The 16,077-nt window shown below is 37.9% G+C and overlaps 1 protein-coding gene and 1 long non-coding RNA gene across 2 annotated transcripts; both read left to right on the top strand.

Moving 5' to 3' along the window:
* Positions 1-8,744: 8,744 nt before the first annotated feature.
* On the top strand, positions 8,745-9,590 carry LOC131244361 (boron transporter 4-like). The gene is made up of 2 exons (XM_058243982.1): positions 8,745-8,856; positions 9,399-9,590. Exons 1-2 carry the CDS (start codon positions 8,755-8,757, stop codon positions 9,534-9,536), a joined length of 240 nt encoding a protein of 79 aa, XP_058099965.1. The 5' UTR covers positions 8,745-8,754; the 3' UTR covers positions 9,537-9,590.
* A 689-nt stretch (positions 9,591-10,279) lies between these two features.
* Positions 10,280-12,310, top strand: LOC131244360 (uncharacterized). Its single transcript, XR_009170260.1, has 3 exons — positions 10,280-10,392; positions 10,500-10,587; positions 11,384-12,310. It is a non-coding gene; the product is annotated as an uncharacterized LOC131244360 (long non-coding RNA).
* The last annotated feature ends 3,767 nt before the right edge of the window (positions 12,311-16,077 follow it).

The following is a 16,077-nucleotide window of genomic DNA, read 5'->3' as shown; positions in this document are numbered from 1 at the left end:
ACCACGGGCATAACCTTATTCCACAACTGTTGTAGGTGGGGCCCACTAAGGTGTATGTGTGGCATCAAACCCGTTCATAAGGGTCACCCCAAGAAGGAAGGCTCTGCAAAAATCATACCAGTCCATCTAACCATCATAGGGCCAGCACATGGATTTGGAATTTTTTTATTTTTATTTTTTTTTTTTTTTTGTGGGGGTATTGTCCATTATTTTATGTGGTCCAATTCATGATTTTATAGGCCTGATGTTAATCTCGCCATCACGATGGGCTGACTAAATTGGCATTTGATGACATAGGAAAAACAGTAACATGGACCACATCATGGTAAAAAAATGAACAACCATCAAGAAACCTTCACGTGATGGCTCATGTGATGGGTGGATTGGCTTGGCTTTTTTTGACATCTTTGTTGCATGATGATTATATACCTGAAAATATCATGATATTTTCACCAACCAATCCCACGTTTGAGATTAAATCCATACACTATATATATATATTAAGTGAAGCCCAAATTTGGTAGACCATGAAATTGTAATCAAGGGACCACATTTTACAAATGTTGTAGGTCACATGTGCTCATATGTAACTAGAATGTCAAGTATAAAAGCCACATATTGATAAAATATATATGTGTATCAATGTGGAGCTGGCAAATGTAATGAATTTCAAAATTCACCTGGGTATGGATGGAGAGCGTTCACAAATCGAATACATCAATGTAGGCCTACAAATGTAATAAATTTCAAAATTCATTAGAAATCGTATATCTACTGTGATGATATGATATTGGTATTAACCCAATCCCTCCCTTTGTTTCCAAACACTAGTTGGAATTTACACAGGACAAATAATGCAATAGCATACCACCTGCTCCGAATGCACCAAAATGTTCGATGACATGAAAAACATCACCGGGGACCCTCGTGCAAGAGTTGTGGAATTAATGGTATTATTCTCCAAACGTTGGGGAGGATCTGGCCATTTTAAGATTTTACATAATGAAAGGTTTGCTCGAATACATGACGACTTATTAGAATATGATACATTCCGACTTCAGCTTTTGAATCTGGTCTTCCAATGATCCAAACCGTTTATATGATAAATCTCACCTTTTATGATGAATGAACAACAACTAAAATATTTAAATTGAATTACTTTAAGACTTTGAAATTCAGCTTTTCTTCTTCAAAAATTGACAATCACCATAACCTTTGTATGCTTAAAGGAGTGAATTATTCAATAAGTGTTTTTTAACCAAGCCCCATTGAAGAGAATCCTCATCACATTAACAGTTTGGATTATTGCAAATAACCCATTTTGAAAGGCTACAGCCCCGATGTATCATATTGTAATACACTGCGATTCCATTGAGCAAACCTCAATGGAATCTTAATGCTTGGGTTTTTGAGGTTACCCTCAACACTATAAATACCGAACATCACGAGAGGGATTGTATCTGACCTCTCTCTCTCTCTCTCTCTCTCTCTCTCTCTCTCTCTCTCTCTCTCTAATGGCATGGATCAAAGTCCTTAGTGCTTCTATTTTTCTCCTTGCATTGATTCTCTCTCATGAAATTCTCCCCTCTCATGGAAGGCATTTGAACCCAACAAAGACCATGGAGTGCGAGAAATGTACAGTACTGCGTGCCACTTCAAGCAGTATAAACGAAACAAGAAAGGATGGTGTGCACCGTGACATGATGCACCATTACCATGCAACCTTAGTGAACCAGGAGGAAGACTTTCAACCCACGACGCCAGGCCACAGCCCCGGCATGGGCCATTCCATCGGGAACTAAGCCTTTATTATCTATGTCTAATGGAATTTGCATTAACTATAATGTGGTTTTTGGACGTACCAATATCTTTCCCTATTTTCATGTATGCATTTGTAAGCTGGGCAGTGTCCTATTTCGTATGTATCACAACAGATGACTTACCTTTGCATGCGAGTAACTGCATTTTGTACGTTATAAATACTCTAGTTGTTATTTTATGAGCTTTGAGCATTTCATCTCGCCAAAGGACCGATTTGGTTTTTTTTTTTTTAAATGATGGGTAATCGCAGGATGGGATCACGAGATGGATGGTCTAGATCCAGTATCCCATCTTCCACATGTGAAGCATTGGACGATCAGTACAAGGTACCTCAGTTGCACTCGAGGCCAGCCACCCCTCCTAAAAGAGGCAGTTCTTGAAAAATTCAGAAACTCGTCTGGTTCGAGTCCACTTATGCAAGTCATTACGAAAATAATTTAAACTACTAAAAAATACATAAATTAGGAAAATGGAGAAAAGATATGAAGATCAAGAAAGGCCAGTATTTCACTACTATCCGACCATGAATGGACGATGGCAACCAATCAGATGGTCAGGATCATCTTTTCAATCTGAAGTCTGGGTTTGAATGGCTTGGCTGAGGATATTGTATGTCGGGTGTAAAAAGCACACTGGTGCCGGCAAGAACATCCGGCCATCGTAGCAACCTTCCTTTTTGGCTGCACAACAAGAAGGCGCCGCTGCCTTCAAGAGAATCTCCCGCTCAAAGCAAGAAAGATTAAGTTCTTTGAAACCGGGATGATTGCGTGACGGCGTGGCTCTGTGGAGCCTACTGTGATTTATGTGTTTTATCCAAGCCGTTCATTAGTTTTGCCAGCTCATTTTAGGGCACGAGCCCAAAATTAAAACATCTCGTAATAAGCTCAAATGGACCACGTAAGAGGAAATATGGATTGGGCCCATAAACCTACCCCTATATATGTACGAACAGTGGGAGAAGAAGCTAGAGTTTCTCTGTTTTGGCACAACATCTCTGTATATTTCTCTCGAATCTTGGTCCTCTGTTTGCCACAAAAATCCTGCTTTCCCGCATCGTGATTGGTCCATGTTGGTACAGCCCAGACTACTCTTTCAGGCCCAAAAATCTACGCCCATTGTCATATTAGCCACATCCCATCCTCAGGCCCGAAAATCTAAGCCCATTGTCATTTAGGCCCATATCAGTTCTTTATGCCCAAAAATTAGGCCCTTGTCATTCGAGCACATATACTTCTTCAAACCCAAAATTCTACGCCCATTGCCATTGAGACCCGCATCACTTCTTCACACCCAAAAGTTAAAGTCCAGTGTGGTTAAGGCCCACATAACTCTACTCTAGGCTCAGTAATGAAGGAGCAATCATCTCGTGCTCAGGTCCAAGTCAACAAAGCCCAATTCTCAAAAATAACCCGTAATATACAAACGCGAATTAGCCACTGAAGCCGTCAGTCGCTAATCGACGGATACTTTCCTACAACGCTTTTAGGAGCTCTTATTTTGGTGGGCATCCAGTCGAGTAGAGTTGGACGGTCCAACTCGATTCGATTTAACTTTTGCAAGTACCTGATGGGAACTCAATTCGATTTGGGACCGAGTTCAATAGGGCTGACTCAATTCAAACTGATTCTTTGCTAGCCTAACCCGAACCAAGTCTCAACCCAGTTAGAAAAATCGAGTCGGATCGAGTTGAGTACGATTCAGATCGAATCTTTTATTTTAATTTTAAAAAAAATATTAAAAAAATTCAAAAAATTATTATTTTTTTTTTTTACAAAAAAGAAAAAATTAAGGATAACTTTCCGAAGTTAATTATAAATAACTAATTTCACATATTTAAAATATATTTGAGAAAAATAAAATCAATTAAACAATAAATTAAATAACAAGTACTTGAATCTTGATCAACTGGAGCTAGAGCGGGCCACCAGCGGCTTGCACAACTACACCCGAGGTCCCGAGCCAGGGCACTAGCTGCCTACACGGCTGCACCTGAGGTCCCGAGCCAGGGTGGGAGCTCGAAAATACATAGGAAAAATATATATATAAATGAAACCTACCTGATGAATGGACAAGGATGATCGGTGAAGATAGGGTGTTGGGCTGCTGAGTGGCCTGGATTCCGATCGAGTTTGGTGTGGCGCCGACTCGGGTAGGGTTAGGGTTCGGGTAGATGAAGGGTAGAGGTTTTTTTTAAAAAAAAAAAAATTTGACTTTATACTACCCGATTTCAGTCCGGATCGAGTTTCGAATCGGATCGGATCCAACCCGATCGAATTCCGGATCGGATCAGATAGGATCGAGTTGATATGTGACCCGAACTCGACTCGGTCGGGCGTCAGATCCGAGTGGGTCTACTCGATCCGACCCGACCCTGGCTTTTGGTTCAGGTCGAGTCGGATCCGATGAGTCCAATTGAATCCTGCCCACCTCTACTCATCACCAAGTTCCATGGCCCCACCATGATGTATGTGTTTCCACACTATTCATCCATTTGGTGATTTATTCTTTTAGGGCATGAGCCCAAAAATGAGAATGTGGATTAGCTACCAACGGCTTCAACAGCCATCTTGCTATTGAAGTGACGTCACTAAGTTTTGTGGGGCCTACCATGATGTATATGTTGTATCCACACCGTTGATCCAATTGGAGAGATCATTTTAGAGCTTGAGCCAAAGAGTGAGGCAAATCCAAAGCTCAAATGGATCCACCATAGAAAAGAGTGGGGATTGAATGCCTACCATTAAAAACTTATTGGGGCCACAGAAGTTTTCAATCAGGCTGATATTTGTGTTTTCCCTTTGTCCATGTCTGTGTGAACTTGTGAACAGGTTGGATCTCAAATAAACACCATATGGTGGGCCTATTAAGGTTTCAACGTTACCCACTGTTTTATGCAAATGGATCCACTTGAGCTTTGGATCTGCTTCATTTTTGCAGCGTGGCTTTACCTACAGACGGCTTCAGTAACTCTCTCACTACTACTGAATTGAGGTCACCCAATTCTATGCCCACCATGATGTATGTGTTATCTACAACCATCTATTCATTTGGCGAGATCATTTTAGGGCATGATCTCAAAAATGAAGAAATTGAAAGCTAGCTAATCGGCATTCCCTTTGTCAAACAACCATTCACTCCAAAAGCTCAAGCTGTTAGAGTGTGGTGTATCAATGTATATCAAGGGACTTTTATCACTTCAACACACCCCCCCACCCCCCCCTCCCCCCGCCCGGCACGTGTCTCAGCAAAAAAGTTGATTGGGGCATCATCTAAAATTTAGGTTAGTCAGCTCCACCTCTCTTATTTAATTAATTATGACATCTAAGGCTGGTAATATTAAAATGAGCATACCTAAACAACTCAACGACACAAATTTTATCGCGTGGAAAGGGAGAGCCAAGCAAGTATTTTTTCTCAGACAAGTTGAGAGCCAGGTAAATATTTTTCTCAGACAAGGTGAAATATGTGCTTGATTCCCAAATATAGATGAGCCACCAACAAATGCCTCAGTGATTCGACTGTGAGGCGCTCGTACGAATGTTTTATAGATGATGACAGATTAGCACATCCACTATGTTAACCTTCATAGACCTAATTTGGAGATTATCTATGAAAGTTACTCAATGCTAAAGAAATGCTTAAAGCTAACACACTGGAACACCTTTGGCATATATTCAATTTTTAGTGGAAAAATTCAATTCCACTTAAATGAGAAAGTCAGATTGAATATCATGTGCACAAAATGACTGGGATCATAATAAAGCTGGTGGCACTTGGCAAGCTCATTCCTAACAAAAGTCAAAAGTTTCCACTGCACTACCAACCTGTCTGATTAATGAGAACTTGCAGTAGTGATTATAAATACATCAGGTGGGATAATTACTATGTAAGAAAGCCCAAAGGCCTAAAAAGAATGGATTTTCATCTTTGCATGTGAATCTCACTCAAGCTCCTCCTACACAAGTCAGTGTCTCTGAACCATCTTCTTCACATGGAAATATCACTCAAAACATTTTTCTTTTAAAAAATAAAAAATCCCTAAACATGTTAAAAGGGACTTCAAGCCAGATAACAATAACAATAAATAGCATTTTAACAAGAAAAAGAGGGTTAAGTACTATACATATAGAAAACTATAACATTATATAGCAGAATGTCACTTTAAAAATATATCATTCTGAAATTTAAATAATGATCCAAGAGATCTGATATGTTTTGTCTTTGAATCTCTACTTGCCAACCATGATGCAAATGCCTGGTGCATTGATTTAGCTTTATCTAGGCACATGGCGAAGTCAAAAAAGTACTTCATTGATATGGAAGAGCTGAAAATTGGAAATCATAATATATACATGGGAAATAACATATTCTATGATGTCTCAAGCATCAAAATTATATGATGGATTTTATTACAAATTGCAATAGAATTAAAGAATTTTTTTAAAATCCAAATCTTAATTTTAACCATAGTTTCGTCTAGATCATCCCATGTTTTTCAAAGAAGAAGAAGAAATTAATTTCTAATCATATCTAAAGTAGATCTGTTGATTATTGATGTCGTTGATCTCCCAGTGCAAGGAGTCACTCCCAGATATATCTTGAATAAGGAGAAATGATAGCTTCCATCTATATCTTAGTAGGAGCCATATCAAACAGCAGATGCAACACAAGCATTGTGAATCATGTGGACTTGAGGGCGTGTGGGCGTGACCAGTGTTCGAAGTATCGGTATCGCGTTACGTATCGCACCTTTGGGATGCAGATACATATCGGTTATCACATGGGATATATTGATTGTATCGCGTAATGTATCGTTGTTGTTGGAAACATGGTGAAATTGGTCGATTTTTTCAATGAAACTTCAGTGATTGTTAAAAAAGACATCAACATACACTTATAAATCAAAACATTACAAAAAACAAGTGCATATAATAGGTTTTCTTTGTATGGGGTCTCAATCTATGCATTGTCTAATTGAATTAATGCAAGTATATTCAAAGTCTATTCATATATTTATAAGTGTAAGAAGACGCGTGGAAACACAAGCAATACATTTAAAAATAAAAAAAGAATCAGTAAATTAGGTTATATACATGTTTGATTTTATGTTTGAACACAATAATTGCAACCAATTTGCTAGAAAGTGGGAAATTTTGATTTTTTTCAATTTTCCGCAACTCGGCTCATTTCCTCTAATTCTCGAAATTGAAGCTTCCAATCCATTTTTTTCATAAAAACCTATCCATTTGTAACAATTTGACATTGATCTAACATGATTTACAGGAAAAAAAAGGATCAAAAATCGAAAATGCTCAACGAATCGAACATGTGAGATATATCGCACTACTTGCAAGTTTCGTATCGCACGAGTGAGATACAAAATATATCGTGGGATATATCAGACAATATCATCGATATTTAAAACACTGGGCGTGACCCACCTGCTCTCTCTCTCCCTCTCTCTCTCTCTCTATGTTGGTGTTGGAGTTAGTGCTCTAGAAACCAATGTGCATCTTAATCCACTAGCTATGTGGATGAGATGGGGACAATATCAACGATTGATCTTGATGACCATGTGACACTAGGATGAACATGATGAGTTCGATCACTGTCTTCCTCAAGGATAACTACTTCAAATTCACGAAGCTTCTCTGAACTCCTCACTGAGACTTCTCGAATCCACAAGGAAAAATACAAACTAGAAATAATTCTAGAAATTTGAAATAAATTTATTGATGATTGATAGATGAAATAAACCAGTATACAACCCTTTAAATAGGGATACCAAGACTTGGAAGAAGTTTAGGAATTAAACTACAACTAAAACTCCCTAAAATTCGTAACTTACTATAAATTACTATTTACTATTTATAGTAAGTGTCCTATTTTACTTGACCACCTTATTCTTCTAATTATTATAAGAACTTTTCATGTTGGACACAACTCTAAAATCCCAACGGATGAAGAGTTACAATCAAACCAAAACTTACTAAAAATAGTAAAAATGAAAATAAACAGGGAATTCAACCATTGATCGGATGGAATATTACAAATTTGGCGTGGGCAACCCAGCACAGTCAGGTTGGTTGGCTAAAATAGCTTGTCCTACCCCCAAAATCATATATGGTACGTCGATTAACTCATTCCAGCTTACGAGATATGCCTGTTTTAAGGTTTTGACGGTCTTGATGACTTCCGCCTCTGATCGGGCCTTCTCTGGTCCATCTTGGACATGAAAGTGTCCGCGACCTGCTCTACATCAGTCCCCTCCACTTCAAAAGAACTCGTCATCAAGTTCTCGTACTACTTCGGTTCTTGATATTCGGTTAAGGGCGCCATAACAATACTCGGATCAAAAGTTATGGTCAATTTATTGTTCACCTTCTTCTGGTCCAACCATGTTAGGAATTTATTGGTGCCACGTCCTACATCAGACCCCTCCACTTGAAAAAACTCATCATCGAGTTACTCAAGGGACTTTGCTCATGATACTCAAATAATTTCTGGCGTCAACGTTTATCAGCCTTTTCCCTGTGTCTTGCATTAGCCTCTTGAGGTGACACAATACATGTCTTCATGCTCTCCTTGACTTGAATAGTATGGATCAATTCCTTCACTTGTGCTTGCAAGATTTGACATTTTTGTTACTTGGGTTCATGGTATATGTCTGTTTTCAAATATTGCCTATCATTTATGTAAATTCCATCCTTTAGTCATTAGTTTATCAATAGCTCAGTTCTTTCAAAATCGTGATTTCAGGTTTTGCTTTGTGGTTTGCTTGGAATTCCTCCTTCGAAAGCCTTGTTGTTTTAGAAAGACAGGTTAACTGAAGGATTTCAAAATATTTTGTTGCTACATTGTTGATTAAAAGACTGATATAGTTTTTTGCTAATGTAATTAGATATTGGCGGTGTGCAGCTAATTCACAAGAAGATGGTAAAGACTGCAAAGGAAGGCATAAAACAGCAAGACAGCAACTCAAAAATCTATGGCAAGATGCAAGCAGTGTTCATAGAAATGGACAAAAGCCCCGCCGTAAGTTTTCTGCTCATGAAAGAACTAGTACTAATAATACACCTAAATGCTCCTGATTTTTGCATATATAAGAAAATTGCTGAAATTCAGGATCACAGCCATGTTTTCCAGTTACTGTCAATTTACCCTTTAATATGTGAAGATTACCAATGCCTATCACACTAAATTTTTAAGTATTACCAAAGAAATTAGAAAATTCCATGTGACCAAGATTGGAATCCAAGGGCCTGTTTGGGCACACCCACTTTCTGCAATGGATGGTATTTTTTCTGCCAGCTGAAAAGAATCCAAGGGCAGTAGAAGTTGGAAGATAGAACCTTTAGTTGTAGCTTTATTTTCTGCTCTGCCCCAAACATTTAATAGATGGGTCATACTCAAAATGCGTAACCAATCCCGACCTATTGGTAATCCCAAATGTGTCCAAATTGCCTTATTATTTTTATATAATTTTCACGGCATGGAAACCAGACCCTTTTCCTATATGCTCTAAAATAGGCTATCCTTAGCCTTTTGTAACTAATTGTATACATTTTGTTACATAGACTAACTCAGCAATGAAAGAGCTGAAGGACTTGAAGGAGGCAGTCATTGGGAGTGGCGGAGAGGATGCAAAGGATGCATTTGATCCTAAAAAGCACATAGATGCGTATTTGCCTGTACGGTTAACGAGTAGAGGCTGAGCAACCTGTTGCAGTCCCTCTTGGTGGGTGCTAGCCTCGGTGCCATGCCTGTCATGATGATTTTCCTATTTCCTATAAAGTTCCATATATAATCAAAATCCATAATTGGTTGTCTTTCCATTAATTGATATTAGAGAAAAAAAATTGCCACTTTTCTGAATTTCCCATTGTTGTCACTGGCCAATTGATCATTTCAAATAATCAGTTTCAATGGCATGTGGGTTTTACTAGAAAGAAAAAAGCTTTGTTGTGGTTTACTTAGAGAAACCTGACCAAGTTTGTTTCCACCGTTCATTTATTTCATAAACTCTGGCCGGCCTGATTAGTGGGCCATTTCTGTTTTTGGATAAGGCCATCTTTGCAATGGAATCCACCTCATGGACGAAATAGATCTCATGGATGTATTAGGCCATCTTCTACAAAAGATTCATTCAGTTCTCCTATAACTCATAACTAAAATAAAACTTCTATTGATGCAAATCTCACTACAAGAAAAAGAGGCATAGCCACATGGGCTACCCTTTGCCGGCGGCTAGTTTTAACGGCTGCCGGCGAAGGACACCAATAAAAATAAAAAGAGGCATAACCCTAATTTCATTTCGGCTCTCCACCCGCCGACTCTCTCTCTCTCTCTCTCTCTCTCTCTCTCTCTCTCTCTCTCTCTCTCTCTCTCTCTCAAAACTCTAGTCCTCTCTCTCTCTCTATCTCCTTGGCCCTCTGCTGCGGTTCGGCCCTCTCAAAACCCTGCAGTTCAGCCCTCTCAATGGTAATCGGCCTTCTCTCTCTATCCCTGCAGTTTGGAGAGAATTGTTGTTTCAAATCTGCATAAGAGCACGAAGGAATCATTTTCTGAGACGTGAGTGTTTGTTGACTTAACTTTTCTTTTGTTGTTTTTGCTTGAAATTTATAATATATATAAAAATAAAAATAAAATAAAAAAGGGGAATTGGATGATCTGTGCAGAATCAAAGAGATGTATTATCATTTCAATGAAAGATCAGGGCAGAAGGCTCCATTAGTTGCAGATGATGTTTATGAGATAATCATGAAGGTAATCTCCCCTGTTCTGCATAAAAATGTTGGGATTCTGATTTTTTCAATTGTGAATATTTACTACGATTTCTTCTACTGGTAGATAGCAATTTTGAACACTTAATAAATTGGGATGACTTGAATATGCAAAACTGCATGTTGTTAGAATTGAAAATTTAGAGGTTTCATCTTTTAATGATTGTAACTCCTCACTGTATCAAACTCAGAAGAAGTGTCCAGTGCATCATTTGGCATTGGATAGTGGGCCCCACCTCAAAATGTTGTACACTGTTGGGTAGGAGGGACCCACTTTTTGTTGAATTAGCCCATTTTTCAACCTGATTGGTTGATCCTGATCCTATGAGCAAGATCCTGCAAAATGGGCTAGATTGGGTTTGGTCTAGCCATCTGTTTCCATGCTCTTGATTATGTGATGTGGATCATTTGATTGTGGTGAATTTTAGGCTTAATACAATCCAGGTGGCATTCACCATCCAACAGTCACTGTTCTTCAAGGGTGGAACTGCTTATGTTCTTCAAAACATTTGAGTTGTGATATAAATTGAGAGTATATACATGAAATACTTCACGTTGGGCCATTCCCCTTTTACACATAATGGTTTAGAGAATCAACAGATAGGTTATGGTGCTCTTTTGAATTCCCCTTTTGAGAGTATATACATGAAAGATTTCATGTTGGGCCATTCTCCTTTTGCACATAATGGTTTAGAAAATCAACAGATAGGTTATAATGCTCTTTTGAATTCTTCCAATGTTGGGGTTCTAACATTCTTTTCTGATTCTATTGGTTCCAGAATGCTGGCCTTCTGGATAGTGAAATAATTTATGACAGAGACTTCGACCATGACTACTTTGGTTTCAAAACTCTTGAGAGATCCTACCTATTCAAGGTTTCCAGATGAGTAGTTGTTTCCTTATTTGCATGAAAGATGATAGCATTGAAGGAATATATGATACTCTGAAGGAATGTGCTGTCATTAGCAAATTGGCAGGAGGCATTGGTGTTTCCATTCATAATAATCGTGCGACAAGCAATTACATTCATAGTACAAATGGGACCTCCATTGGCATTTTCCCAATGCTACGGGTGTTCAATGATACTGCCCATTATGTTGATCGAGGGGGTGGCAAGAGGAAGGGTAATTTGCCATGCCCTATTTTTAAATTATTATTGTTTTTTTTTTTTCCTGTGCATCTAGTTTATGTCATTTCTTGTTTCTTTTGGAGTTAATTAGGCGATTTACTGTTGTTTATGCTCCTTGTAGGTGCATTTGCTGTGTATTTGGAGCCATGGCATGCAGATGTCTTTGAGTTCCTAGATCTTGGAAAGAACCATGGAAAGGTATTGCTCATAGCCAATTAAGATCTTATGTGATTGGAATAGTTCTGTAGTGCATTTTTTCAATAAAAACTTCCTTTCTTTTTTTCTTTTTTTCTTTTGGTTATGTAATCCATTTACTTTGATGGACATTTTTTGAACTGAATGTTTGTATGATTTAGTTAGTCAAATATAATGAATTTATTGTATGTTTGTTGTGAAAACTCAATTTGTAGGTGTTAGGCCCTATCATTCTTCTGGTAAAGCCAACCCAAAATAGGTAATGGTACCCTATCTTCCTTATTTTCCTACTGATATGCTGCTTGTGTGGGCTATATGATGTAACACTGAATCTATCAATTTTGACAATAACTGGCAACACCTTTGTTTTGTTTTTGTTTTTAGTTTTTTATTTTTATTTTTTTATTCTTCTTCTTCTTCTGATGCTGTTCTGTTGTAGCCTTTGTTTTCTTTAATAAAGCACGCTATCTTTCAAATATAAAAATTAAAAATAAATAAATAAATAAAAACTAAAAACTTAAAGTTACCTTAATGTAATCATGGAAGTTTTTGCTCTACATTTTTTCGGGGTCATTAGACTGTATAAATTTTATAGTTAAAACATAATCGCCATTGAAATCATTAGTCATAGCAATTCAAATTCTGTAAAACTTATGCATAAACCTAAAGGTAGCATCTGTCCATTACAATATTACAATTCATTTTGTTCTTACGCCTCACCTAAGAATTCTGCATGACAATGATACAGAGGAAATGAGTGTGGCTGAAATAAGGATGAGTTGAGATGGATGAGCGACAAGATGGTAAATGAACACATTGAAGGAAACTTTGGAGTAGCCCAATGAATAAAGTAGTTTCTTTCTCACATGCAGTCTACAGAGCCTATGCATATTAGGATGAGTGACACTGATTTTATTTTATTTTTTTAATTTTTGATTTTGGTATGTTTACAGGTATTGTTTTGGTTAGCTTCATTATGGCTTACATTACTGAACATGAAATGCAAATTTATTGACCAGAACCCAAGACTTCTGCCTCCACTTCTTCTTCTTCTTTTTGGTACATTGGCATATATGATATGTTACCCATACAAGCTTTCGTTGCAGTCCAAAAGATCAGTGATTGAATGGTTCTTAGGTATACTGATTGATGTAAATTTGGCCCCTTTTTTTGGACAAATGCAGCGCAGCAATTCGGAAACTGTGACTTTTAAGCTATAGGCATGCTTCATGGTGGGACACTAGATGAATGGATGGAAGATCTTGCTAAAATCATTCATGCAGCGGGCCCCGCGCATGGTAGATGATTCTGTCCGGTAAGACGAATTAAATGTGGAATGTTGATTATAAAGTTTTCTATTTTCAGGCCAGCGACAAAAGGAAGGCAATATAGTCTTGGCACGTCAATTGTGGATAGAGCATATAATCACATGAATCAAACAATCCTAACTATCCAATTACGGCTACCTAGCAACCGGCTAGAAGTAAGATAGTAAGTGGTCCAACTTCAAAAGTGAAAATCAAATGTTATTTTCTCATTGCATTTTTTTTTTTTCGTGATGCTTCATCCACAGTTGGGTCAGCAATTTTTTTAACTGAATTGCAGACATAAATATGTTGCCTTCAGTTTCATATGTTTATCTCATAGTTTACAATACCCTGTTTTTCACCAACATTCATATACCATGTGTGTTTTCCTTATTTCAAATGCTTCTATCGCTTCGTTTTTGTTGCATTCTGCCTTTTGGTTTTGCACTTGGGATTTTTTCTATTCTGCACACGAGTGTATAACAATGCATTTCTTCTATTGCTCCTTACGTGTATTAGTTTAGATGGGTTTGTAAGTCATGAACTCTTTATCTCTATTAGCTTAGATCAGTTGATCTATTAGGGCATGTCCTAGCAATGGTAACAGATATTAGCCGTAGCCCTTTATCTGAAACTGTAGATGTTCTTAACTTCTGCCTATTGCTACGGATCTAGTGCCTCTTTTAACTACAAATATTATCCGTAGTCAATATACATTACCTAAAAATACAACTACGGGCATAAACCGTAGCTATTTGTTATGTAGCTACGACTTAAATCCGTAGCTAATAAATAGTTGCGGTCTTACTACGGACAATAATCGTGCTAATTTATTGAGCTACGGCTTTTAACCGTAGTATAGTCCCTTTCTGGTAGTCAACAAAATAAAACATAAAAAAATATTCACTTGCACCATCAATATTCAAGTGCTTAAGACACTAGAATCATTCAAGAAATGCAAAAAAGAAAACACGATATTTCTCTAAATAATATCAACGAGTTACGAAAAACAACCTACAAAAATTCCAAAATAACAACCAAAACAGAGAGAAGCCTAACTATAGATGGAGCAAAAGGTCAAGTTGTTCATGGCCCTCCTATGCTGGTTCGGAGGTATGGCCCACTACAGTAGAAGCAATGGAACCATTGGAGGGGTGAAGGTCGAGTAGAAGGAGAAGCCTAGGCAGGTGTGGGTGCGGGTCCCCGTGGAGTTGAGCCGAGATGTTAGCAAGGTGGCTCTTTCGACTATGAGCAGCAGTTCACTCATTCCTATGGGCATTTTGGTGGCCCACATTAACTTGAGGAGTGTCAAACATCCTGTGACAATAGGAACATGAGAAGGTGTGGGCAGGAGATTTTCCGGCTATTTCGGAGGATTCCACCTTTGCTCTGAGAGAGAGAGAGAGAGAGGTGGGACAGGTTTTTATAAGAGTTTTGGGTCGATATTTGAAAAGGGTGAGGATGAAAAGCTCCGATGATAAAATGCTAGTTGGGATCTCTATCCATCTGATCCGGGTGGATCTTGATCATACAAGAAGACACACCTTGCACTTTCAGTCAGTTCCATATAGTGCTTGGGCTATCCAAAATGGAAAGGATATAGGCGGAACATTTTCCTTATAAATGGAAATGGCATTTGAGATTCTTGACATTCTTTTGACCCTATTTTATCATCACCAACGTGCTAAAGTTAATGAGGTTCCCACTGCAATGTTTGTGTCTTATCTAATACTATCCATCCATTTTTAGAGATGATTTTAGGGCATGAGCCCAAAATTAAGGCAATCCAAAGTTCAATTGGACCACACCAAAGGAAACAATGGGAATTGAATGCATACCATTAAAAAGATTTGGGAGCCCTAGAAGTATTGGATCAAGCTGATATTTGTTTTTCACCCTTATATATGTTTGTGTGATCTTATGAATGTGTTGGATGATAAATACACAATCTTATGGACCTTACAAAGGAAAATTTAATAATAAAAAAATTGTCTTTTTACCTCTAAAATTTGAAAACTGTGTTGCTTTTGTGTTATTGGTTTAGTCCCACATTGAATTTGCCTATGCAACTTTTCATGTTTATAAGAAAGGCCTTTTTTCTTAGGGCTTGAGCTATATTCAGGGAACATATAAATTTGGTCCGTGGGGGGCTATGCCAATAATTCCAACTTATGCCATTGGCCACGCACGCACACATGTGCCACAGGTACCTATGTACTCGCATAGGAGAGCATGTGTGGGTACTCACAAGACTTTATTTTGTGCGATAGTGTACCTTCACTTATGCCCTTGCGTTTTTAAAATAGAGATGCCTAGTCATTGGTTGGACCTATTTGGTTTAAAACCCCATGGACCAAACCTTTTGAAAGGGTGTTTAAGGCATCATTTCAGAGTTTATATAAAGACTTCCTCTTCCGTTTTACAAATCATCAAAATATTTTCATTCTTTTTCAAAAACTCTCTCTGGTTGCTGTTGTTTAAAGAAGCTTTCTGTACTGAGTTTGCCACTGAGTCAACTTAGCACTTTTGATGGCAAGTGGTTTGAGCCTACAGATAGTGAGTACACTGCTGGGACCAAGTCATAGTCGTTGTATCCTGGAGGTTAATTGCTTTGGAAAACCAGTTGCACTTGGGATGATGTCCAAGAGAAACAATTTCGATTTCAAGCTGAGTGACCCACGTTACGCCTTGAATCAACTCTATAAGTCTTATATCTCAATTGCTTTATTTTCTTTTTGATTTTCTATGTTCATAGTCTATTTCATTTCAACCAAATATTCCAACAATTTTGAAATCAAATAGTTGAATTAAATAGATTTTTGGCTACCATAATAGTTAATGC

Source organism: Magnolia sinica, chromosome 4 (genome assembly GCF_029962835.1).
Source record: "Magnolia sinica isolate HGM2019 chromosome 4, MsV1, whole genome shotgun sequence".
Classification (NCBI taxonomy): Eukaryota; Viridiplantae; Streptophyta; class Magnoliopsida; order Magnoliales; family Magnoliaceae; genus Magnolia; species Magnolia sinica.
Note: the sequence above shows the minus strand (reverse complement) of the source record. Positions and strands in the feature narration are given on the sequence as shown.

Excerpts from the sequence above, each read along its gene's own strand:
- LOC131244361 (XM_058243982.1), top strand. The coding sequence starts at position 8,755 with ATGGTAAAGACTGCAAAGGAAGGCATAAAACAGCAAGACAGCAACTCA. Across the intron at positions 8,857-9,398 it reads AAATGGACAAAAGCCCCGCC|ACTAACTCAGCAATGAAAGA; the intron begins GTAAGTTTTCTG and ends TTTGTTACATAG.